Below are 27872 nucleotides of genomic sequence, written 5' to 3'. Positions count from 1 at the left end.
GTTGCAGTTCTATTTGTATAAGGTTGAATCAGTTTTGCTGTATGGCCTTGATCTATGTCTTTGAGTTATCACTATTGTTTGAACTCTCTTCAAGGCATGCTTTGGAACAGGTTTTGGGGTTTGCTAAATCGATCCCTAATTCCTGTATTCAGATTTAACTTGGTCTATCCAGTTTAGCTGCCTGTTTTCAATGGAGGCAACTCAACTCTTATGCTAAAATGCTAAATCCGGGGGGCGTGGCCAGCGCACGGACGATGCAGACGTGAGCCGAGTGAGCTCCCGCAAGCGCCAAAATAATCCTGCATTTTCATCCGGATTCCTGGGGATTTCGTGCGACATAAACACTGCGACCGAGCCCATAAAGCTGCGGGCTCGGATTGACGGAGGTGGTGGCACCTGCCTGCCCAGACGACGGAGATAAATCCACATTCTGCCGAGGCCCGGCAGCGGAGCTACGCGACCAAGATGGCCGCCGGTGTCTGAGGACGGACTTCCTCCGCCTGATTGAGAGGCCCGAGACGACCTGACACGGCGGGGCACGGGACGATCCGCGAGAGAAGTGCGGGGGGAAATGGCGGCCCTCCTGAGGTCCCGGTGGTGTGCGGCTCCTACCTCCTGATTTATATCCACTTTGGGACACCACGCCGCAACTGCAACTGCGTTAGAAGTAAGTGATCGAGCCCCGCCAGCAGGGTGCCCGCTGAGAACTGTACCGTACCAGCGGAGGGGGGACCACCACCCGCTTGGGTGAACAGCTAGAAGCGCCGGAGGTCCGCGCGTATTGTGAAGGCCCACTAAAGGGCGCTGGGCCTCAAAGTACTCTTGTCATATAAGCCCCAGGCCCTGGTGGAGGAGGCTTTTGGAACTCATACCCCCCCACTTGACTCGCTGCACGGCCACCATCCCATACACCACTCCAACGGCGTACATACAATAATTCCCGCCCCGTCATAGCAGACACCCCACAACTCCCGAGAATATGGTGAAGGTCAGGCAGAAGAAACCATCTACACAGAGCAGCATGGACCAGTTTGCCGTCGCTACTACCCCGGCCCCGGCGGACCCAGCAACATGACCAAACTCCCCCACGGGAGATGAATTCCCTCTCCTTACGGGACGTAATGGCGGCCATCGCCAACTCTCGCTCCTCCATGGAGACCAAAATAGACAGCATGGCGGCGGATGTCTCCTTCCTACGCCACGATCTGCAGAAGCTGACTTCCAGAACAGGAGAGGTGGAACACTGCATCTCCGAAGCGGAGGACAACTTCGGCGGGATCAACCGTCAGCTGTCCAAAGCCTTAAACCGCCTGAAAGCCTTGGAGTCGAGAGTGGATGATGGAGAGGGAAGGTCCCGCCGCAACAACGTTCGCATCCTGGGCCTGCCGGAGGGGGAAGAGGGACAATGCACGGAATTGTTCCTGGAGCAGTGGCTCGTGGACATCTTCGAGCCCCAATCCTTCTCAAAATTCTTTTCGGTGGAGAGGGCTCATAGAATACCTTCGAGCAAACCACTCCCGGGCGCTCCGCCCCGGACTATCATCGCTCGCTTGCTTAACTACCGCGACAGGGATGCCCTTCTGCAACTGTCACGCTCGCAAGGGACGATCACCCATAACGGCGGGGCACGGCAATCCTTTGAACCACTCAAGATAAAACTTGCTCAGATGAATGTGAAATACGGCCTGCTCTTCCCGGCCCAACTTAAGATCTATCATAAAGGCACTACTGTCCACTTCAACGACCCACAAGAGGCCTGGAAGTGGGCAGAGGCTCACATAGAAGGCGATTGGACTGCAAGACCAAGGAGACCGAGAGGACGACCCCGACCCGGACCGAGGCAGGCCTCCCCGAGGAGACACCCAGAACGGGGGGGACAGGAGATCCTGGAGCCAGTGGCACAACTTGAAGAGGAATGAACTAACTATAGTCCCCTACTAGGACCTTAGAACACTGCTGGGACACACAAGGGTGTACCGCCCGCGCCTCCGATATCAACGCGCAATCTACCCACCATGGAAGAAGTCGACGATGGGCGCAAGGTGGGAACTCTGGGGAAAGGTCTGAACTCCCCCCTGGTTAGACCTCTCTTCCCCCCCCTCTCTTTTTCTTGCTGGTTTCGACCCTCTCTAAGGGTCTGGTTTTTGAGCTGACACCTTAAGTTGAAGGATCAGCATGTTTGGGCGACAGGTACTTCGTGTTGGGGTGGAGTATAGGGTGGGGGTGTGTTGGGAAAGTTTAAAATTTTGTTGGTTACTTCAGGACTGCCACTTGCTCATGGGCCGAACTACTCACTGTCCCTTGTTAGGGACGTCTTGCACTGTTCCACAAGGCAACCCTGCTTCCTTAGTACAGGCGAGAAATACACCGCCATCTCTTATGGATCGCTATACCCTGAACATCCCCATCATACGTAGTAAATATCCTCTACACAAACTCACACATCCCTCATGCAGCACACTAAATCCTTGAAACTCCTCACTTGGAATGTGAATGGGATGGGGTCAGGAATTAAACGCCGCCTTATCATGCAATTCCTAAATAGACATTCCCCTGATGTGGCCTTCCTGACGGAAACCCACTTGGCTGGGGTAAACTGTGCTTTTTTCCAGAGAACTATCGCCTTGCCTTTCATGCGGGGTACACAATGGGCTCCAGGGGCACCCTCATTCTGATACACAAACGTATACCATTTATTCAACATACCGTAGAACAAGATCCCAGGGGCCGATACGTGTTCATCCTGGGAATGATCTGGGGTCAAAAGGTGGCAATTGTCTCGATTTATTCTCCACCGGGTCTGGGACAGGAATTACTGGATGACCTCACCACCCTTATAGGGAAACATCACCCTGACATATACATCCTAGGGGGGGATTTCAATGACACCATGAACAACAACACCGACCGCTCCCACCTTCGGAATCGTAACCCAGATGCCCCTACCAAACTAGCCAACTTTACATCTGCTCTTGGGTTCCGGGATATATGGAGGGAGCTACACCCCGATGTTAGGGAATATTCGTTCCACTCTGGTGCCCATGGTTCTATGTCCAGACTGGATTATTTTCTTCTATCACACACTGACCTTTATAGAGCAATGTCTGCAGAACTGCTCCCTCGGGGCATCTCGGACCATTCACCGCTTTCAATGGAAATATGTATGCAGGGCGCCCTCCCCCCCAGAACGTGGAGACTTAATAGCTACTACCTGGGGTTCCCAGAGCTGATAGATCGCCTAGAGGAAATATCCGCCGAATACTTCGAAATTAATGAAGAATCGGTAGATAACCCCGTGACAGTATGGGAGGCATACAAAACAGTGCTCAGGGGTGAAATCCTCTCCTGGACGACACATAATAGGAACACCCGGCTCCAAAAGATACTAGAGGCCGAGAAGGAAGTGAGCGACAGGGAGGCTAAACATATTTCCAATCCCACGTCTGAAACCCATTGTTCCCTCCAACGCGCCCAAGAGCGCCTTCGGAACAGAGCGATGGATGACGCTAAGCAGGCCCACTGGCAGGCTAAAGCGAGAATATATGAACTAGGGGACAAAGCGGGCAAAATGCTCGCCTGGCTGCAGAAAAGAGACGAAGGACAACGCCATGTCCGGGAAACAGTCACACCACAGGGCGACAGCTATCACTCAGACGCTGAGATTGCTGAGGCCTACTCGATGTTCTACGCAGACTTGTACCGAGCCCCAGCCTCTCCACTAGACCCCTCCCTCTTAGCCGAGCTATCGTTGCCGACGCTCTCCGTGCAGCAGAGGGAACATCTGGACTCCGCCTTATCAGAGGCCGAGATTTCAGAGGCAATATCTCAGCTCCAGCCAGGGAAAACACCGGGCCCAAACGGATTCCCTGTTGAAACCTGGCAAAAGCTAGGAGCAGACAAAATGGCGGCCCCCCTGCACAGAATCTTTCTTGCCGCCCGGGAACAAGGGACTCTCCCACCAGACCTATGTAAGGCGACCATCATGGTCATACCCAAACCTGACAAACCTCCACACAAATGTGCTTCCTACAGACCTATATCATTGATTAATGGAGAGGCCAAGGTCCTCGCAAAACTCCTGGCGAACCGGTTACAACTGGTTGCATCCACCCTGATTCACCCGGACCAATGTGGATTTCTGCCCCACAAATCGACCCGGATGAATCTACGCCGTCTCCATGTGGCAATGGAGAGATCTCCGATTATAATCGGACCTATGACCCTGCTGGCAATCGATTTTGAAAAAGCATTCGATTCAATTCGATGGGACAGCCTTTGGAGGATCATGCGCCATATGGGATTCGGGGAAGTCTTTTTAGGATGGGTACAATTACTCTATACTAACATCCAGGCGGAGGTAAGGGTAAATGGATGGTCCTCTCGATCCTTCCCCTTGGGCCGAGGTACGCGGCAAGGATGCCCGCTCTCCCCCCTTTTGTTTGCCCTTGCACTCGAACCACTCGCTTTAGTTGGCCAGAGGGCTATGAGGACCGTACATCCCTTTACGCAGACGACCTCCTTATATACCTGGGAGACCCGCCTCGAGCCTGCCCCATCGTAACACAGCTGCTCGTCCGCTTTGGTAAATTTTGCGGACTCAGAATCAACTGGGATAAATCAGTTTTCTTCCCTGTAAAGGGTGGAGAGCAGGCCATCCCCCAGGAGTGGCCGTACTGAGTTGAACGACAAGGCTTTCGATACCTGGGAATCTGGATATCTGGGGACCTGACAAGTTATGTAGAACACAATCTCCGACCAATCACAGACCGGTTCATTATCGATGTCCAACACTGGAAACTTCTCCCCCTGACCCTCATGGGTAGAGCGGCACTCTTTAAAATGATGACCCTTCCCAGATACCTTTACGTCCTTCAAAATGCCCCACACAGAATCCCAGACTCAGAGTTTCACCTAGCAGAGACACTTCTTAGGGACCTTATATGGGGGGGAGGTCAACCACGAATAGCGTTAACCACTCTCCAGAGATCGATCTGGGAGGGGGGAGTGGGAGTCCCCCGTCTCCAAACCTACTACTGGGCATCACAACTGGCTGTGGTTAATGATCTTCTTCACGGGAATCGGGACCTACCTCACATACGCGCTGAGATGGCTACTATACAAAATGCAGACCCGCTGACCATTCTCTATCAACCCCTCCCGAGAACCCCCCCACCCACAACTACAACGCACCTCACTATGGTCTGGAGACAGGCACACCGGTTCGTTGGGTGGGACAATAAAGTTACCATCGCACAACCTCTATGGCAAAATAATAATCTAGCTGCATCCCGTGAACTTGAGCCATGGCCCAACTGGATGAAAGCAGGGGTCACGCGAGTGGGGGATATGCTCACAAATGGGAAACTGACCTCATTTGAAGATCTACAGTCACATTTCCAGATTCCAAATACGGAACGGTATCATTACATACAACTAGCCCACGCTTTAAGAACCCACTTAACAGCAGACACAAGGCTACCGGACTACACCCCCATAGAGCGCAACATCCTACCAGCGTATATTCCCACCAAATGCACTTCCATCTTATATAATGCCATATCCTCCTTTGCTACCCCCGAACTGAATAAGCTCAAGGCGAAATGGGAAGCGGATGTGGGAGAAATAGATCCGGAGGACTGGATACAAGTCCTCATGCATCCTCGAGAAATTGCTATCTCCTCTAGGCTCCGACTGGTGCAGTTGAAGATACTGCACCGGGTATATTACCCTAGGACGTGACTATACGGCTGGAAAAGGGCCCCAAACCCAAATTGTCTCAGATGCGGGGAGGAGGAGGGAACCTTCTTTCACATCTTGTGGGCATATCCCCGGATACAAACCTTTTGGAATGCATGCTGTGAGGAGCTCTCCAGGGTCCTGGGCCGGACCATACCACTGGACGCAAAAGCCCTACTCCTGGGAATACCTAATGAAATCGAAGCTAACAAGTGGGAGAGATTGCTCCTACACAAGGCAACAGGGCTGACCAAGGTTAATATAGCGCAGAAATGGGGAGCCCCTGACCCCCCGACAATGGATCAATGGAAACTGGATATGGACGTGTGCGCCATGATGGAGCATAGGATCTATTCTGCAAGGGGCTGTCCCAACAAAGCCTCGAAAATTTGGGATAGATGGGAAGAAGAAGCGATCTAATACTCCCTCCTGCATGCTGGGGAGCGTGCAATGGGTATTATGTACTACACGCCAATATATGTACTAAGGAAGACTCTTGACCACAGCTGAAATGTGTACTGCCTTTGTTGATTGAGACTGACCATGATAGTCCTTATGTTGATTTGTTTTTGTTCTTGTGATTGTTGTAATACAATGATAATAATAAAATACTTTATTAAAAAAATAAAATGCTAAATCCCCCATTGAACTCCTTGTACCGGGAATTTGCTCAAATTATCACTAACTCGAATCCTACTTCAGTGATTATATTCCAGGAAAGAATGGAATCGATTTTGCTAAAAATTGGCATAACAAAGGAAGACCTTTGGCTATGTTCAGCTTATTCTAAAAAAAAAAAAAGATGTATGAATATGACTGGTGTACATCCATGGACGATATTGGCACTCACCGGTTATATAAAGAATATGGTGCACATGCTCATAAACCTACGCCCAGACTAAGATACATTCTCTGTTTTCCCTGTGACAAGATCCAAGATTTATACATGAGGTTCAGAATGAACCAGTTTCACACGCTTGAACGTACTCAATACTGGTCTAACAACTTTTCTGCTTCTTGTAGATTCTGTTTAAACGTGCAACAGCCTGAAACTTTAAAGCACTTGGTAATATATTGTCCCTTTTTTGAAGATCGTAGATTGTGTAATTGGGTGCTATTAATGTCGGATTTACTTTTATGGCCAGGGAACTCTTATGGCAAAAGTGTATGTCGAACCCTAACAATTCTTTTATGATTAAATTATGTGGACTTATTTCTATAATCCAACTGCAGTTACGGTGTCTACTGGATCTAGACATCCATGAGGATGATTCTTATGCTAAGTAGTTCGATATGGACTGGAATCATTGTACCTGAATTTCTTCCAATGACAAACAATAATTCTTTTGTCTGTATTTAGATCCTGGAGATGTTTTATGATTATGGATACCTTTTCTGATTTAGTTAATTTGCAGCTTCATTATCGACCATAATGTGATGAAATGTTATGTAAATGATTGTTGTATGACTTGTTTTAAATTGTATGATAGTTTTTTTACTGCTTATGATTGAAAAAAAATGTTTTGTAGTGTAACTGAAATTTTAAAGTAATGTGTAAAAAGTTTCTTTTGTTAAACTAAATTGCACAATTTTAATAAAAAAGAAAAAAAAAGAAATGCCCTATTTATCCAAACATACATTTGCAGTGGTACCTCTTCCTAAACCCAAGTCAATGTATTCACCCTGTAAGGGGGCACTTCACTTGTGATCCTGGTGTGGGCTGGGAACCAGAAGAGGCCCTGGAAATGTTGTTCAAAGTGGCCCCAAAGAGTGAGCAAGCCAACCCCTTTTCCCATAAGAAAATTTGGAAATGAAATAGGTAAGCACACAAAAGAAAACGTTGTAGCAGTGGCCCATGGGGAAATTCCAGAGTTCCCTATAGGCCAGTCCACCCCTGGTATGAGGTCTCCATTTGAGGGAGATAGGAAGTCCGGAGCAGGCAGCAGGGTTGCAGAGCATGGAAGAGGCGTGGCACATGCTGGCTAGGTATACACGTGGGGCAGCCATTGTGTAGGGGGTTCAAACAAAATGCTTATTTGCCTAACGTGGCTGAAATCCTTGCAACAACCCTCTCTGCCTGCAGAAATCCTCAGTAACTTCTATGACTGGAGAGTGCTTTAATATGCCCTTTTGTGTCAAAGCTGAAGTACAAATATCACGCACTGCAAGAGTGTCATGGCTAGGAGCTCATGGAGCTGCGGCTTCAGCTGATGGCCGTCTTCAAAGTCGCCCAATACTGCATATCTTTATGCTTAACAGATTTGACACAGCTGCCGATTTAGATCTCCACTCTTAAAATGTCTTTCTTTTGTTTATCTTCGAAGGTGAATCTAGAAAAATGTGCTTCCTACGACCTAAAGTGTTTGAAGGGGCCTGCTGACTACATGACTGTTGTTAACAGCACTGACTCTCTAGAAAAAATTGAGATTTGCATGACCGGGTGGATAAAACAAATTGAACAGGTAATATCTTTTCAAATATTATTTAGGCGTTTTTATTGAATGGTACATATCAATTTGCTAGAAGCATCCTCTTGGTTTGGTGGGGATTCAGTGTTTTTTTAATGGTGAGGGACTACCTTTTCAGGGGCTGAGTTTCAGCAATAATCCCAGGTTCACCACTTAGTCATATTGTTTAACCCTGAGCCAATAACGTTGGCTCCTTGACCCCTAACGTGTCAAATCTGGCAGCACTTAGAAGCCCACTAGAACACAAATACCAATTTACGTAACCGAGGTATCCCTCCTTTGCCCAATCTAGCATGGAACTGCCCATGACATGTGTAAGTGATACCCCCTCACTGGGATGAGAATGATTGCATGATCTTCAGCTAATGGTGTATTACACGTTTTAAATGATTTGGTAGCTGGTTATGGAGGGATGCCGGGATTTTATCCATAACCATTGTAATTCAAAGCCTGGATCAGCATTCATTGATGTCAGGAGAGCAAGAACATTTTCAACAGTGAGCTATTGTTATCCTAGTCACTACCAACATATCGGAGAATAATCTTGAGCGACAGCTTTGCTGTCCCTTATGTAAGGATATCCTCGGACTGTATATCTCACAATAGAATTACCTGAGGGTCTCTAGGAAGAGTAACTCGTGTTATTTTGTTATGTCATGTTAATAGTCTTTTATATTGTGCACATCACCACTATAGTGCTCGGAAAGGGCTGATCCTTGTCCATGAAGAGGTAAATTGTGAACCCGCCCAAGGTGGCAGCCAGACAGTGGTGTGTGGAGAGACAAGGAAACAGGCCCTAGCAAAGCATAAAAGGAGAACAGTGGGAAAAGTCAGGTAGACAAAACATACACAACATGTAGGGAAATTAAAATATTAGTGGTGAGTGATCGTGATTGTTGGGATGTATGTGTTTTTGGGGTTTTGAATCAAGAGAGGGAACTAGAGTTTTACTTATTGGCCAGCAGAACTTGTTGGTAGTGATATTATGTAGTCATGTTGTAGATGCGTGATAGCCTTTTGTTATGCTTAAGAGTGCCTAAGAATTGTGCGGGCTTCTAAACGGATAAGATGATAGATAGAGGGGAATCCAGTAACGCTGAGCTATGTGGCAAAGGTGTCGGAGCCAAGCATTGGATTTGTTCCAAAAGTGTGTTCGAGTCCGACAAAGATTTCCACCACCTCGATCTATATTAGCTTGGCCTTGGGTAGGGAAAAGAGAATGAGTGTCGCATTTGTGTGAAGTGAAATGGTAAATACGCCACTGCATATCTATTTTTAAAATCCTAAAAAAGAGTTGGCAATAACTAAAGGATGGTGAAGCCACAGTTAGAAGTGAATGGTGTGAGCTGTCCAGTTGGAATATTTTCCAGAGTTCCACTAGATATCTGTTTATACTTCAGGCGCCATAAAATACGTGCGCAATAGGGCAGATAAAATGCGGCAATAAACAATCACAGAATGGCATAATGTAAGAGCTTACCCTTTATGTTATTGCTATTAGTACCCCAGGCTGCTAACCCGGAAGCTTGGGGTGCTGACAGCCATGTTTTTTTTAATGAGTGGGGATGCTGCTGCTACTGATGGAATCAGGTAAGTGGGGTTTGGGGTGGGGGGGTGTCAAAACAGAGAGGAGGGGAAGGGAAGAGGGTGGAGGGAAGATGGCGGGCGTGGGAAGCAGCAGTCGGGTTGCTCGGAATGCGGGCTGTGATAATGAGATTCAGCCTGCGCTCTGAGCAAACTGATTAGTTGCTTGACCCGACCCGGCTGCTAATTGTAATGACTGCGGCTTTAGAGGCTCTAGAGGCTCGGGTGTAACAACAATGAAAATATTGAATAGTAGGCACCGTGAATGACAGTCCTTGAATTGAATAAAGTATTTATTAATTATTGTAAATGCCGGTCATTACTGTAAAACTTAAATGAGCAATCATACAGGGTTTATATGTCTGCTGATGTAGCAAGTTCTGGACGCAGAATGCGCATATGTACTAAACTCTGCTCGGGTGGAATGGGTGGTGGTAGTTATTGTTTTCACCATGATCATTTGTTGTTCTAATTGATGTTTGGAATTGTAAGATTCCTGTTTGTTTTTGTCCTCATATCCCACAAATACAGTTTTAGAATAAAACAATATTACAGGGATTAATTAGAGCAATGCTAAGAATTCAAAGTGGAATGTTCCAAAGAAACTCAAGCCGAATATACGAGTTAAAAAATGTGTTTCCGTAAATACTAGACAAATAGTACAGAAAACTCAAATCTTGACATAATTAGAAGAAAAGCTATCTCAGCAACCCACCTATAACAGTATTAATCGTTCAGCTGAAGACGGTTATTGCACCACCTCTGAAACTGAAAGGGTGAGGCTAAGCAATATTAATGAAATTCTGTGTATTAAAAAGTACACTTTTAAAGTACATTGCCTCTAGAAATACCACTCATAAATCCAATAACATACCAATCGCAGCATATGGAGTAATAATGCCCTGAGAAAGCAAGGAATCATATCACAGAGGAACAACAACAGTTATAATGAGGGTGAATGGTGCAAAAAAATGTAGTGTGCAATCCCTAACCTGGAAGAAAATTTGCCTGCAGCTCAGTGAGGTGTAGGCCTTAGGCTCCCGAGCAAACAGTCACACAGGGGACAACCCTTTCAACCATGCCTGTGTAGCCCGTGACCCAGATGGGGCCCTACTAGAATGGGCTAGATGCTTGTGCCCTAAGGGAAAAACGTAGCAATGTAGACACAGACACCATAGTCTTTTCTATGCAGTTTTCATTTGCACTTGCCTGTATACTCTCTTGCTAGGACTTTCTTTAACGAACACACTTTTAACATTGTCCTTGCCTGGTGTGTTTCCCTACCAGGACTTTTCTATGTGAACACACTTGAAATTGCCTGGTATACTCTGCTACCAGGACGTTCTTAAACACACTTGCAACTGCCTGGTATACTTTCCTGCCATGGATTTCTTAAGTGCACACACTTGCAGCTTTGCCTTGCCTGGTGTACTCTTCTTCCAGGGCTTTTCTCGGGTGCACTCTGCACACACTTCCAAGTGTGGTCTCTTTGTGTTTGCTTTCTCTAACACTGGGTCTGCCTGGTACACTATCCTGCCAGGGCTTTTCTTAAATATGTATTACATAGACTCACAGACCTGAAAGTCTCTTACTTTTCTTCATCAAAATGTTCATTGGCTTCTTCTCTTTCCAGCACTTTATTTGCTCCCCTTTTGTTTATCCGCATGTGGCATGGCTGCCGATACACCCCAGTGTTCCTGCTTCCCTTTCCTGGACTCAACGGTTCTTGCTGCTGTATTTCCTCCTTCCCACAGCAAGCCGGTGGCGGTCGTTCGGCGTCTCTTCCCATTTCGCCGCCTTTGCTCCACGATTCTCTGCCTCTCGCGGTTCCTGCTGTGCTCTTCTGCTTCGTGTTCAGCTTCTCTGAGGTAAACACTGCCGCTCAACACCTGGAAACTCCCATAAGCGCTGCGCTGTATTCTGGCATTCCTGCAGCATGTTATTTCTTGCTGCCAGTTTTTCTTCTCTGCTTCCTTGAGCCAGATAGCTCATTGGCACTTTCCGCAGCTCCACGGTATACCGGTCCAAACCAAGAGAAGCAGCGTTCTCTGTCCAGCAGTGCCCCAGTTAGCTGTGGCTGCTGTTTAAATCTCCTGGCTACCGGGATGCGTGTTGAAGAACTAGAGCGCAGCCTGTACTCTTGTTCTTTTCCACTCAGCATTACTCGGCTCATCTTCATTGTCCCAGTATCCTTGCAGTTATGAGAATGGTACTGCCTCCTGGATGTTTTACATACAAAGTCTGTGTAAGGGTTCTTTAAGGGCAAGTCAGCTCTGAATGACTTGCAGGTAGAGTCTGAAAAAGTGTTCCCATGAGACTTTCATAATGATCTTGAGTCTGAAAAGGTGTTTTCATGAGAGTTCCATTCAGACCTTGAGAAAAGGTCTTCCATATTCTTCCTAGATGGATGAGGGGTGGTATAACAATATGCTGTTAGGGAACTGGGTATGGATGGCACATCCTCAAGAGAGGATGGGGAATACCATGCTTTGTCTGATGGTGCCCTGCTACTTCCCTGGAGGTTGTCTCCCCTTATGTGATCCTCCCTTATATAGCTGCCCCCAGGGTTAGGAAAAGGCAGCGGCTGCCGTCCCCTGAACACATGGGGAGAGGTCACTGCCGGGAAAGGGGCGATGACACCATCAGATTCATCACACAGCCTATTTGAAAAGGACGTTCCAGCAGTTGCTAAAAGGTTGTGGCTAAAGCCACATTCTACCCCATCTGTAAACAAATACCTGGGCATCAAGTTTAGACAGCTGGAAGGTTAAACTGTGCTGTTATCTTCTCATCCACTATCGCATTGCTTGGTGGTTGCTGCAGCCTCTTTATATTGAAAGCCTTTAGCTGGGTCGACTTCATCTGCAGCATCATCATCCTCTTGTCTGGCTGTTGGACACGTTTGGCAAAACCGTATACCTAAATGCTGGCTTACACCTTTAGACAAGCAAATGTGGAAGCGTTGATGGCTGCGGCAAATAACAAACTTTGGAGAGAAATAGGGGATTTTCTTCCAGATGTAACTATTAAACCACAAGCATCTGCAAATGACCTCTGCCTCAATGCCAGTAAGACTGAGATTGTTCGCATTGGGACTCCTGCTCCCGCTTTCCCACTCTCCTTCTGGCCGGCCTGCCTTGGTCCTACGCCCACACCCACCTGCGAGGCAAAAAACCTTGGGGTCATTTTCGACTCCACTCTCTCCTTCTCCACTCACATTTTGGACATTTCCAAAAAGTCCAACTACCAGCTGCACCTCCTCAGAGGTACTCTTCCTTTTCTCACCTTCCCTCAGTGGCTCGCTGTCTCCAGAGCCCTGGTTCTCTCAAGACTGGACTACTGCAACAGCCTCTTTCTCAACCTCCCTGCCTCTGCTTTGCGCCCTCTGCAACTCAACCAGAACAGAACCGTGAGATTTATCCTTGGCCTCAAGCCCAGGGAACGCATCGCTCCGGTGCTGAAATCCCTCCATTGGCTCCCTGTGGCTGCAAGGATCAAGTTCAAGACCCTTTGCATTGCCCAAAATGCTTTTTGGGGCCTGTGACCTACCTATCTGCAACAATGCCTACCTAAACACTGTCCCTCCCAAGCCCTCCACTCATCTACCTCCAACCTTCTGCGAGTGAGCCGGTTCTCAACCAGCGATTTGGAGGGAAATGTCTGTCCTCAGCAGGGGCCTCCCTCTGGAATAGCCTCTGTGCCGCACTCTGTCTTAAGCCTGATCTCCTTAAATTCCAGTAACTCCTTAAGACTTTCCTCTTCTCCTCCTCCTTCTCTCTTCCTATAGCCTGCTAACCTCTCTCTCCGCTCAATTCCTCTCTCCCTCCTTTTCCACACAGCTTGCTGACTGGCCGGGTGTACCTCAAAATCTCACAGGTCCATGGCATCCTCGCCAGTCCTTCGCACTTGACTCCGGGGCCTGCACTTGCCTCATCGCTACTGCACTTGGTGAATGACCCATGAGAGTGGCATCTCTCAGCAGTCACCCCAGTTTCTGACAGACTGGGCACACTTGGATTTCCCCCCTATCTGCACTTGTCCTCCGCCTCCCCTGTACCATCTGTGCACTTGCACGATCTGGACGTAGTATGCCTTGAAGATAGTCTATCTGTCCTCCCTGTCTCCCCTCCTTGCATGGTGGCGCCTCAGTGCACTTGGAAAAACTGCAGAATCGTTGTCAGACCTCTTTGCTGTTATCTACACTGTTAATTGTCTCATATGCACTTACTCTGCCTTTGCAGACTTGTATCGTTGAGAAATGAAAATCAAGGGCTCTGAATGATTGTTGTTTTTCCCCCCTGTTCCCTCCATCCTTGAGCACTTTGAAACACTTTGTCTTGTCTATAGGTGCTTTACAAATAAACAATTCCATACCAGCTTTCAAAAGTGGACTAGAAGAAGCTAACGTTATTGCTCGGGACATGCTGGAAGCATCAGTCTCTCACATTGACACATCTAGCAGATCTATGTGTATGGGCACTGACATGAGACACATAGTGTGGATGCATGCCACAAAGTTTACAATGGATGCTTTTCAGGGTGCAGACCTCTTTTATTCCTCCACGGATGAGCAATAGACTCAGAAAAAGACAAGTACCCAAACAGCGAAATCCCTAGCTATATTGTCTAAACCAATTCCAAAACAGTTCTCAAATGCACAATCTAGACCAGACCAGAGAGCACATTCATTTGGTGGCTTTAGAGATTTCCAGGTGAGGAGGGCCAGGCAACCGGAGCGCTCGCCCATTACACATCGCAGAAAACCACGTATGGCAACAAAGAGATGTTTATCGGCCCCTCCTCATCACAGGCTTCAGATCCAAAAAAACAATGAGGCTGGCGTCCCAGTCCAAGACACCCCGGTAGGGGCCAGATTAACCCAACATGTGTCGGTCTGGCATCACCTCTTTCAGGATCTGTGACTTATAATCAGTCACTTCTACAGGTATTTGTCTCCCACTTCCACCTTTTCCCCTTCTTCGCTTCTGCAAATAGGCTCTTTGGCTCTCCTTGGGCGATAGTGAAGCTAATTGAGGATCAAGTGGTGAGACAGTTCTCCTGGCAGATGTGGGTCTAGGCTTCTAATCAAGAATCTTTGCGTGTCACAAGAAAAAACAGGCAAGCCTGCAAGCGGTCCCACGCTTCTCGCACCTCAACCTCTCCCTTCCCTTAGAAAAGTGACCCCAGCTCACATCGATGAAGCACTATGCAGGGGAGAGTTGATGTGCACCCTGCACCTGAAGGAGGCCTACCTGCATGTCCCCATTTGGCAGTCTCACAGACAAATGCTACGATTTACGGTAATGGGTCGGCACTTTCAGTACAAGGTGCTTCCATTCGCCTTGAACTCATCTTTGCAAGTTTTACAAAAATGATTAATGCCATTGCTGTTATTCTCAGGAAGGAGGGTCACCACATATATCCTTATTTAGATGATTGGCTAATCTGGGTCTGTTCACCAGAGGATACGATTGTCTCCAGTCAGAGATTAATGCAGGTGTTTCTTTTTACCTCAGTTTTTCAATAAACATCAAGAAGCCAGAGTTTGCGCCTTCACAGAACTTAGTCTCCCTGGGGATAAGATGGGGCACATTGTTGGAGAGGAGGATCCCTACACAAGAAAGATTCAGGGATATTGTTACAACAGTCAATCACTTTCAAGGAAGTACACGTAGGTGTGGTGGTGCCAGCATTTCTAGGGGGTTCTATGTGATTTCACTGAAATAAATTTGAACAAAATGTTACAGAAAACAATATAGCATTTTTTTTAAAATCGGGCCCCTCCAAGTACCCTATTTCCCCATGCTTGTAACCCCACCCTGAACCACCCCCACACCTTTTACACTTTACCGCACCTCCTATATATTTATTTTTCGTTATTTTTTCACTAACATTTCATTTGTTATTTTCTTTTTGGTAACATCACTGGATACCTTTCTAGGGCTCCTAGCATCTTGTGTCCTATGGCCAGACTCGAGTTCAGAGCGATTCAGATTCAATTATCAAGCATGTAAGATCAAGAAACAGGGAATCAATCAGACACAATTACTATCTCTATTTCCCAGAATCAAGACCTGGTGTGGTGGAAACAACAAACCAATGTAATGTTTGGAGCAACTATCCCTGCAATGGCCCTCCAGAGTGTGGTACTTGGACCTACTACACCTGTCTCAGCAAATACCCATTCATTTGCAGACAAAGCAACTTCACGCGTTAACTCAAACGGGAGGATCAGTGATTCATCGTGCCCTGGACAAGCTATCCCTAATGGCCGGATTCCAGAGGAGTTAACTTTGCGTCACCTCAGGTTTTCGCATCAGAATCTACAGATAATTCAGAAAACATGAGAGGAATCAACCAGAGCTCAGTATATCATTAAATGCTCTTGTTCTGTTTATGGGCCAAGGAAAACAATGTTAAGCCACTATTATGCTCATAGAAAGATGATCTATGTTTCTGGGCGCGCCTTGTGCAGTCTTGTTTGCAGGTGGACACTTGTTATACGTATCTGGCAGCCATTGGTACCTATAGGAATTCAGATAAGCTACCTTTGTCATCAGCTAACTCTGTAGTTAAGAAGCATTTATAGGGTAGGGCACGTATGTATACTTCGATCGATTGACCGCATTCAGTGTGGGACCTTTATATAGTTCTGGCTGCGCTTGCACTCATAAACATTTTGAGCCAATCGCCTTCACAGACATTACATTTGTCATGTGGAAGACGGTACTTTTAGTGGCTTTAACCTCTGCACTCAGAGTTAGCGAAATTCAAGCGTTAGTAGCTAAGGAGTCTTATACAGTGTTCCATAAGGACGAGGTTGTCCTAAGATCTCACCCTGGTTTCTTGCCGAAGATTGTTTCAGCCTACCACCTTAACCAGGAAATAGTACTTTCACTTTCTTTCCAAATATCACCTCTGACGCAAACAAGGTTTTGCATAGAGTATTCAAATTCTACTTGGACAGTACCAAAACCTTCAGGAAGTCGGATTTTCTCTTTTTCACTTTTGGAGGCTCTTCATCTGGGCTGTCTTCCAAAGCATCTATAGCCAGTTGGACGTCAGCGGCTATTTAAGAATTGTACAACCTGCAACACAAAACCACCACCGACAGGAATGCATGTGTATGCTGTCAAGCGCAAGGCCACAGCAAGGCCACAGTGGTAGCCTTGCAGAGACAAGCGCTATGGGCCGTCATAAACAAGCAAGCTACCTGGGCGTCCCCCTCGGCTTCTGTAAACATTACTGCCTTGACAATAGTACTAGATCAGATGTGGCTTTAAGACAGCCAGTACTGAAAAACCTGTTTGAAAATTATTTGTAACAACTTACCCTCCTCCCCGAGAAATGGGACATTCTCTGTATGGAGAAAAAGGGACGGGACGTAGGGGTAAAAAATTTACTCACTGCAGTTACTGAAGTACTCCTAGTCCATAGTCCCCTTACCTCCATACGACCTACCACCTATCCCCGTATTAAAAAGCTGACAGGCTGGATTGTCTTGCATCCGATGCTAAAAAGGGGACTGAGGTGAGGCTGGCTGGGTGTGCTTATGCTTGTGCCTCTGCACGCTCGAATTTTAAATGAGAAAAGCTTATTTTTGTGAGGTAAAATGGTTCCTGTCCCATCCCTATGCTGTGACACCCATGCAGCATGGAGGAAAGGGGCCGTGAGTAACTTTTTATTTCTTCTGCACATTATGAATAACACTCTATGGGCTTTGTCACGAGTTTGGACGTATCCCGGTGGTATGTAACAGTTTATTGGGAAGCCACCCTCAACACAGGGTGTCCCTTCACTGCCCACTCAAGTGGTTATTGAACAAACTGTTTAACAGATTATTTTTTTAGCCCTATCTCAGACACATATCATGCCCCTTGGATTCCCCCTTCCCTGAGCTAACAACGAGCCAAGAACCAGGCCGGTGTACAGGAAATATATTGGTATTTATTTAAATTAACAGTTCTAGAAATTGGCACTGAAATATCAAAAGCACCACTTTATCCGTGGCACAACATAATCAACTTCTCTCAGCATAAATACATCACAAAAGTGAATTAAAAAGAACACAGACACAATTCTTCCTTCTCTGTAAATATCACTTCACAAAATAATTACACTGATCAATAATATAATTTTTACCCAAACCTTTGGTTTAATATAAACACAAGGTGATGTATCGCTTTATTTTTCAGACCCCGCCTTGCTTTTTCTATGTTGGGAAGTCAGAAAAAATGTGAATGCTTTGGGGAATTTTGGATTTCGGACCCCCGTTACTGGAAGGCCTGTGTTGGGGAAACTGGATAAAAAGGTTGGACTGATTTAAGAACAAAGACATGCCTCTTCATTCTAGAAGTCAGGGTCAGCTGGACAACAAGGATTACCCAATTAAAGATAGGCTTTAGTTTTCAGGGCACACAGGGAATTGAGCTTTGTTAATTTCAAATTTTAACAAAATTCATCCCGTAGTGTTCTGCCAAATGGGGAATTAATAACATTTATATTTTTGTTATATAGGCTAAGGATCTACACAGTTTTGAACCCACCACCCCACCTACCCACTATAAAGGGAAATGATCCAGGGCAAGCACACATCCCCCACCTTTTGGTTTTCCAGAGCTTAGTTCTACTTACATAACAAGCCTCTGTATAAGGTTCAGGAAATCCAGCTGCATCTCAGGACACTCCGGAAAGATAGGGCAGGGGTCTGGTCACTCCACTCTCAAAGGTGGCCTCCCGCTCTCCACCACAGGACCCAGTCAGCTTTGAGGCCTTCCTAGAAATAGACAGCTCCATCCAGATGCACTTTCAGCAATCTCCTTTGTTGTCTTCTTACAGCTGTCAGATGGTATGTTTCAGCAGCCTTCCTGTATGTATCCTTTTTCTGCCTCCCCGGTTTTTGTGTGTCCCCTGTCCTAGTGCAGTCCCCCTTATATAGCAGAAATGACATCACCAATTTTACAATCTTGGGGAAGTACCCTGTAGTAATCCCTGCCACTAGGATTGGACAGTTACTCCTATCTCTCCTCCCAACCCGCCTCCAAATCTGGATTGGTTTAGGGGTTTGGAGCAACATATGGCAATTGCTATTTGTAATCGCCCTTTTGTTCTCCTTTCAACGTTTTTGGTAAAAACTAGTTATGTATCACAACTTCATAATTTTGCTAGCTACTGCCATACCAAACATATTTTCTGTTTTAGCTGATCATGGAGAATTAGATAAGCCGGCCACCAAATCCGTACAGTGTAGCACGGCCATGTGGCACATTTCTGTTTTTTCCATAAAAAGGACAGCAGTTGAAAGTCATTTTACTAACACCTCCAATGCCTTTGACGTCGCTCTCTGGAACACCAGGTCGATTTGTAACAAAACTACAGCTGTCCTTGAACTTTTCTTACACCTTAACCTCCAATTTCTCTGTATCACAGAAACCTGGATCCCGCCCCACAACACCTTTGTACCTGTTTCCCTCACCTCCTCCTCTTCTTCTTTTGAACATGTCCCTCGGTCCTCTGGCCGCGGAGGTGGTCTAGGCCTTTTCTTTCAGCCACACTTCACCTCTTCTCCCTCTCCTACTTCTCTACCTACTCTCCCTTCCTTTGAGTTCATGTTCAAAATCTTTATTCTCCTCATGCTATCTCATTCCTGATCATCTATCGCGCCCCCTGGCCCTGTGGGCTCCTGTTACGCTCACCTGACTCCCACGGAGGCGCTGGCCTGGTTCGCGCTGCTGAGACCTCTTCTACGGTTATGCGCAGGGTTCGGAAGACGGACTGGACCGGGCCCCCAAATCTGGCTTGTCTGGCTCACAGAAGTATCCTTCTTAGGGTCTGGAAGGACGAGCTCTCCATCCTGCTTCTGATGCAGGGGTGCGTTGGTATCCAGTTACTTCACTGGATTTTCGGATTGGTGAGAACCAAACTTGCTTGGCTTCCAGGTACGTTTTTTGATAAGAGGTTCCCCTTGTGTCCATGCATTAATGTACTAATGCTAGTGTCTTTTTCCCCATAGGGGCCGGGGTACGGAATTCCGGGGAACAGGCACCGACCCGAGATGAGAGGTGAAATCCTTGTAGAAATCAGGTAAGTCTTTAATGAGCGTTTTTTGGTAATGTCTTTTCATTCGCTCATTAACGCTGATGTCTTTTTTTCCCCTTAGGGGCAGGGGTCCGGAAATGCCAGGATGCGGCGCGGACCCGAAATGAAGAGGGAATGAATCAACAGGTAAGTCTAAACATGGAGATTTAGCTTTCCTTATTCCCTTCTCTCTCTCACCTTTTGGTCTGGTCTTTTTCTCCCTAGGCGCTGGGGCGTGACTGCGAATCCGGATGATCGCTGCTGAACATGGAGGCGCCCTGTAAAGGTGAGTGGAATGCGGCGCTGCAGCGATCGACGCGATGAGCTTTTAAATTAAAGTCTTCCTTTTCAGGATTGTCGGCAAAAAGTCTCCGGGATGCAGATTTTAGCAGGTAAGGACTTTTCCTTCTTCTGTTCTCTTCTTCTCTTCCTTTGCAGGTGATCCAGGATGCTGGCAGGCGTGGCAGAAGTCAGGATGCAGGAGCAGACACGGTGAGCGTCCAGCTGCTAGATGCAGAACAACGCGAAGCACGTGTGGCTGTTCAGGTGGGGTTTAAATAGCCTTGGAAGAAGTTCCAGGCATGTATCCTTCCTCCAATCAGGTATGTATCCTTCCCCGACCACGCCCGGATGGTAAATTAGTCCCACAGGTAAAGTAGTTCCTTTCAGGCCTCAAGGAGGCCGGGATCCTGCAGCATGGTCTGCATCAGGTAAGTGCACCCAAGCATTCCCATAATGAGCTTGGCGCCTATGGCGCCAGGACTGATGTCTTTTATGACCCTGGCGCCATAGGCGCCAGGACACTGTCCAAAGGGCCCCTAAATGGGGTTGCTGGGTCCTTCCTTGGGGACTGGATGTCCGCTTTCGGGGACGCCGGGCTTGAACCGGCTCCCCGGGAGCGGGCATCATGACAGCTCCTTCTATGAGGATATTGACCATCTCCTCAGCCTCATTTCCCCCAGCCCTACTCCACTACTTGTACTTGGCGACTTTAATCTCCATCTCTCTTCTACACCTCCCTCCTCTCCTCTCTTCTCCATCCTTGACACCTACCTCCTCTCTCCCCTCCCCTCCTACTCACCAATCTGGCTCTACTATTGACCTCATCTTTACCTCCTCTTCCATCGCTTCTCCTATTTCTATCTTTCCCAACTACCTATCTGATCACTCTTTACTTTCATTTTCCCTATCCTCGCCCCTCCCCTTTTTCTCCTCCCCCTCCATCCTCCACCTGCTTCTTCCGGTGTGACCTACGCAGCTTTAACCCCTCTCTATTCCTTGCATCCCTCTCCCCTTCCCCCCTCTCCCACTTCTCCTCTCTCTCTGCTTCTGATGCCTCCTCCATCTTAACTTTCTCTCTCTCTTCTACTGTAGATCTTCTTTACCCCCTCTCCTCATTTCGCCCTTCTCGCTGACCTGCTCAACCTTAGCTTTCATCTCATCTCTCCTCCATGCGCCGCCTCCTTAGGCGCCATGAACGTCAATGGCTCAAACCCCCCACCCCCTCTAACCAATCTGCATACTTCTCCTATCATACCCTCTGACTCATGCCTCAACTCCGCTAAACGCACCTACTTCTCTGACCTTCTCCAGTCTCAATGCTCCCACCCTCGCTTCATCTTCCAAACTTTAGCCCGACTTCTCTCTCCATCTAACCCTGATCCTTCCATCGCCTCTCCTCTCTCTGCTACTGATCTTGCCTCCTTCTTTTCTAACAAAGTCCTCAATCTCCACCAAACTATCCTCTCCTCCCCCTCCTACTCTCCTCTTCCTCCTCCTCCCCCAACCCATTCTATGTCCTCTTTCTCTCCTGTCACTCATTCTGATGTTACCCTTCTTCTAACCAATACTCATCCTACTGCTTCTCCCGCTGACCCCATTCTTACCCCCCTCATCCCTAAAATCTACCCCCTCCTTTTACCCTATCTCACCTCCTTTTTCAACATCTGCCTCACAACCTCCACTTTTCCTACTTCTTTTAAACACGCGACTATCATCCCTATTCTCAAAAAACCTTCTGCTAATCCCCATCTTGCTTGCAATTATCGCCCCATCTCTCTCCTACCCTTCCTCTCCAAACTTCTCGAACGCATTGTGTATTCTCAACTCTCTTCCTTCATCTCTAACCACTCCCTCCTTCCCTCTACCCAATCCGGCTTCAGCCCTCTACACTCCACTGAAACTGCCCTCATCTCTGTTCTTAACTCTCTCCTTTGTGCACGCTACTCCAAGCACTCCTCCATTCTTATTCTCCTTGACGTCTCCGCTGCTTTTGATACTGTTGACCATCCTCTTCTCCTCAACTCCCTCTCCTCATTTGGCTTCAAAGACACTGTCCTCAACTGGCTCTCCTCTTATCTCTCTAACCGCACCTTTTCTGTCTCCTGGGGTGGCTCCTTCTCTCCCACATATCCTTTCAACCATGGAGTCCCCCAAGGTTCTGTCCTTGGCCCCTTTCTTTTCTCACTCTATACTTCCTTCTTTGCTCCTATCATCTCCTCTTTTGGTGTCTCGCACCATTTCTACGCTGATGATACCCAGCTTTTCATCTCCTCCTCCTCCTCTCCCGACATTCACGATAAACTCTCTTCTTGCCTTTCTGCTATTAAATCCTGGATGTCCTCTCACTTCCTTACTCTTAATACTGAAATAAATGAACTCCTTTTCTTCCCTGGCAACATTCTTCCTCCTCCCTCCACTCCCCCTTTCATTGTCTTTCCCCCCTCCCAGCTCTCCTCCTCTCCCCATGCCCATAACCTTGGTTTTCATATTGACCCTCTCCTCTCTCTATCTCACCACATTTCTCTTACTGCCAAGTCTTGTCGCTTTCACCTTTACAACATTCATAAAATTCGACCCCTCCTAACCTTTCACTCTACTAAACTTTTAATTACCTCCCTCATCTTCTCCAGACTTTTCTTCTGTTCCTCCCTTTTCTATGGACTCCCCTCCTCTCACCTCTCCCCACTCAAATCTGTCTACCACTCTGCCATTCACTCCATCAGCCTTCTCTCACCTCTTGACTCCATCTCATCTTTTCTCACCTCTCTAGGTTGGCTCTCTTTCCACTCCCAGCTCAAATTCAAGTTCCTCTGTCTTGTTTTCAAATCCCTCTATGGTCTTGCCCCCCCAAGCTTGCTCCCTTCTTACTTTCTATACCCCTTCTCGTTCTCTCCGCTCTGCTAATCTTTTCCTACTCTATCCTCCTCCACCACCCTGCGCCCCCTCCCGCTTCCGCTCTTTCCAACTCCTCGCTCCCTTTCACTGGAACCGCCTCCCCCTCCATATCCACTCTTCTCCCTCTTACCCTTCCTTTCATTCTACTCTAAAATCTTATCTTTTCCATTCCCCTCCTTAACACCCTTTGCTTCATCTCCTACTTCTCCCACCGCCTCATACCTCACCTCTTACTCCTGCACTTCCTTCCCCTCTCCATCCTCTCTACTCCCTTCTACCCCACCTCTGGCTCTTATATAGTCTTATTCTTTCCTCTCTTCTTCCTCACACCTTCTCGCCTTCCCTTTTACTTCCGCTTCTACCTCCACTAATTCCTCCTATTCACTCGCACACCTCTCTCCCTCTCCACTCCCTCCTCACCTCAGCAATATTGTAAATTGTTCCTTATACTGTTTTTGACTTGTGATTCAATTTCCATCTTATGCTTGTTGTATTTTTACTTGTTCTCATGTAAAGCAATTTGGATTACAGGGCTATATAAATTCAATAAAATGGAATAAAATACAAATAAAGATGTAAGTTATTAAGCATATCCCTAATTTCATTTTCTACCTTTTCACCAACTCTCATATTTGGAACATGTTCAGACCAGCCAAAAAGCTAGTCTAACTGGCCATTACAGTTCCCAGAGTTCCAGGTAGATGTATTTTATATCCCCAAAATTGCCTGAAAATTACATAAACATGGTATAAAAATTAAATCAATCCACAGTATGGTTGCTGTGGAAAAGTCCTAAATGATAATAGTCCTTTTAAATTAATTGTGAATGTTCATGTTCAGCAAATGGGAAGTCATCCAGCACAGCCCTCTGGCTCCCTCAGGCCAGCCGGTGACCAGAGGTTTTTTATGAGTATCTCTGAAGTTGGTAGTTTGCTCTTTGAAGTGGGTGCCCCCATTTTCACACATATTAATCGTGCTCCATCCGAGGGTGAATTTCCTGAAAGCCCCTGCTTCCAGAGCCAGCAGGTCTGGAGGATGGCTTTCAACACCTTCAGCAGCACATTTTATTGCAGGGGTCATTAGATGGGAGATGTGACATCCAGGCTGGAAGTGGGAGTTTTCCTTTGTGAAGTTTTGACCACAGCCAGAAACAGGTTTTCCATGAAGACAAAGAAGCTCTTCAAATGTCAGTGGAGTTTTGTGGGTGAAACATAATATGCATTGCTTTTGTCAACCCACACATCATGTTTTGTTTTCCTGACATTTTTTTGTGAGCATTGATATTTGTTTCCACTTTGGCTTTTTAAAGCTGTTTTTATTTGCACACACGTGTGCAGGCCATTTTTGCTTTCAATGTTTAAAGATCCTGTTTTCCATGTCACAGGGATCTTTGATTCCTCCTTCTTTTGCAAATTAAAATGCTGCTTGTCTATCGGTAATGACTCCCATCAGTAATTACAGGTGGGCCCCTTTCCACATGGCTCTTTAAATGTACTTGAAAAACAAAAGCAAAAGCCAGGCCGTTTTTGTTTCAGTGTTTAAATGCCTGTCATTCATGTGAAAGGGACTTCTGTTAGGGGCCTTTAAATGCACCCCCCAGGTAATACTGCCGGGATACCACCCAATGTTAACAGTGCTACCGCAACTCGGTATGGCACAATTTGCGCCAGATTACGAGTTGCAGGGGGCGGTAAATCCCCATTCCCCATTGGGTTGGGTCCGTAGGACCCAATGGGGTTGGAGAGTGCTATTACAGCCAGTGGTAATTGCACCGGCGGTAATTGTGCCGTAAAAGGTAGAAAATTGCCATTTTCCACCCAACTCGTGATTTAGCCAGCCCTTAAATGCAGCGGTAATACCGTTACCTCCGCATTTAAGGGCTCAGGACAAACTCGTTATGAGGCCTCATCACGAGTTTGGCCTGAGCTCTTAAATGCGGCAGTAATGGTATTACTGCCGCATTTAAGGGCTGCTCAACACACAAATTTGGTGGAAAATTGCAGGCTCATTCTGAGTCGGGTGGCCCGGTAAAAAAGTGACGGTATCCGAGTATACCAGCACTTTACCAGACCACCCGACTACGGGAGTGCTGATGGGTCATCTGGGTTACCTCCAGTTAAATGCTGGATGTAAGCCAGGTGCCCTACCAGCCAAAAAAGCCCTTGTTACCATGGTGGTATCGTCAGTAAATCCCCTCGAACGAGGAACACAGCTCCGTCGGCACCTGTAATCCAGCGGCAATGCCGCCGGACTCAGTGCCGTAAATGGATCCACATTTGCTGGTATCCTGGTGGCTCTACCGACAGGATACCGGCTATTAATGCCAGTGCATTTACCACCGGTGGTAAAAGCGCACCACAACCCCATTGGGTCCATATGGGGAATCGGGATTTACTGCCCACCCGCAACTCGTGATCCAGCGCGAATTGCGCCAGACCGAGTTGCGGCATCGCTATTAGCATTAGGCAATATCCCGGCGTTATTACCGCCAGGATACCGCCCAACTCGTGAGGAGGCCCTAAGTGTGATATGTGAACTTTCTAAGTCAGGTCTACAAATCAGGATATTGTTTTAGTTCAAGAAGTAACAAGAACCGGGAGCCAATCTGGCAAAATGCAGAAATTACAGGCTGAGCTCAAACACCATCTTCACCTCTTAACCAAAGTGTGTGATTCTGGGCAACCCATTTATCACATGATGCCCAACCTGTCACATTTCCCAGTCAATAAATCTTTCAAAATCGTCAGCCCCTAAGAATTATGTAGTTCTCAGAGTACACTCTTTAAATAAGCCTTACTTATGGTTTAACTGTCTATAGTGTTGATTGTACACAAAAATAGTGACCATTGATATACGGCACACCACAAAGTTATTTGTTTCTTTGATTGCTAATGGCAATACTACTTGAAAACCATGACTCTCTTGTAATGTCAGTCTATTCTCAGATACATGCACCTTCCCCATAGCTTTTAATCCATAGCCACTATATATGCTCTGTATGTCTCCCTTTCTCTTTGCTTCCAATTTTGTCTCCTATATCCATACATGAACACCTGTCCATTCTGTGTGGCTGGTAATCTGAGTACTGCTATAATGTTGGGATATTTTCTACCTTTTTCATGCTCTAGTGATCTGCGTCTCACAACTATAACAGATTATATGAATCCCTTGTGGCTGCTACGGTTAAAATGTTCCCTCTACCTATGCTAGGGCACAGGTACCCTCTTCAATGAGTGCTAATGTTCCCCTTGAACTGCCACTTGTAGGATTATTCTGATTTTAGCAAGGATGAAGGCATCAGGGGACTTCTGAGTGCATATCAAGTTTGGGTTGTGATCAGTACAGTGGGAGGCGGACAGATATTCGGAAACCCTTCATTTCTTTGGTTTGGGTGGAGCCCCAGCTCTGTCTGTGCACATGGCCCCAAAGCCCCTTCACAGGCCTTTTGGGGCCATCCTAATTGTGACTGTGATAGTGTTCCAGTAGGCTGTTGTGTAGCAGGAAAATGCATCTTTCCTGGTGTTTTTGTGTGTGCCAATTTGGTCTCAAGCACCTGCCTGTGGTCTGGCTCCAAGAGCTGCACATGCCACCTGAGTCAGTGAGATTTGTGGTGAGGTAGGAGAGCATCCAGGTGGTAGTTGTTATGTCTTGAAGTATTTCCTGGCTGGGATAGCGAACCAGTAGAGACCTCTTAGGATGGGGAAATTTGATTACATTTCTTTGATCTTGTGATCAGGAATGCAGCAGCATGTTGAATGGCCCTTAGGGGGGCTAATGTGTGGCTGAGGCGCACAGCCAAGACGACAGAACCTCTGTTGAGGTGTGAGAGTGAGATGAGAAGGGCTTAGACCCTGCTTCTAATCTGAAGTCATCTAGTGGGACGAAGGATTTTATCTTCCTGAGGAGTACCTGTTGAAACTGCATGTTTCTTTTTTGGGTTTTGGCGCTTTGGTAGCATAAGCCACCTATCGCCAAAACATTGGTACTGTATGTACAGTATAAGAGAAAGGAAAAAGGGGAGTTCGGGAATAGCGTATGGCATTGGCATGGCAATTTGCCAATGCCTGGCGATGAAATGGCTGAAGCACCAGCTGGGCCTTGTTTTTTCTCTCCATTTGCTTGGCTTGGTATTTAATCCATGTGCTTCAGCCATTCGTGCTTTAATGAGTGCGCCAAACTCACAGGTAACCACAGCTGCCTGTCTTTGTAAACGCACATTCACATGGAGGTAGTGAACTACAACATCTGGTGTGTTTCTGTACACAAGTCTTGCAATCTGACTTTTACAACTTCCTCTGGGCAGCGATCTTTCTTTAAAGCTCTGTGAATTCAGACTTGCAATAATAGGGGTGGGTGTAAAGACTGGAGGGGGGTGTCTGTACTTCTGCTCGCTATATGGTAGAGGAGAGGCACATAGGACCCCAGCCAAGATTCTCTATTTGGTAGCTATGGTCGAGCAATCTCAGGAGGTGATGCGGGCTGGTTCTTAAGTACAGTGTAGTCCCCAAGCACCCACAAAGGAATGTCCACACACTGTATTAGTTCAAACACTGTCTTTATATAATTAATATTCAAGATTATGTACAATATCACGATAACTCACTTTGTACTCTGTTTTCTATAATGGCAAATATAGAGTTCTACGTGGTACCACAGTTACTATTAGATCTCTTTAAAGTGCATCAACTGTACGGTTAAATGGCACACAAATCCGGTCGTAAAGGAAACCAACAATAGAGGTAAGAGGAAAGCAGTTTGTGAGAACAATTGGCAGAAATACTGGTCACTACCATTAAACACAGCTCCGTGTGCAGATCCCCCCACCTGGGC

The 27872-nt window shown here is 46.8% G+C and overlaps 1 protein-coding gene across 1 annotated transcript in view; it reads left to right on the top strand.

The window, feature by feature from the left end:
* The window catches only part of DNAH5 (dynein axonemal heavy chain 5), a 4235244-nt gene that overhangs the window by 332008 nt on the left and 3875364 nt on the right, over window positions 1–27872 (top strand). The window contains exon 6 of the mRNA XM_069613779.1: window positions 8061–8198. Within this exon, the coding sequence (XP_069469880.1) occupies window positions 8061–8198 (138 nt within the window). The remainder of the gene's footprint in view (window positions 1–8060; window positions 8199–27872) is intronic.

The sequence above is a fragment of the Ambystoma mexicanum genome, chromosome 5p, assembly GCF_040938575.1.
Source record: "Ambystoma mexicanum isolate Mex_15411 chromosome 5p, UKY_AmexF1_1, whole genome shotgun sequence".
NCBI lineage: Eukaryota > Metazoa > Chordata > Amphibia > Caudata > Ambystomatidae > Ambystoma > Ambystoma mexicanum.
This window is presented reverse-complemented; position numbering and strand designations above follow the sequence as displayed.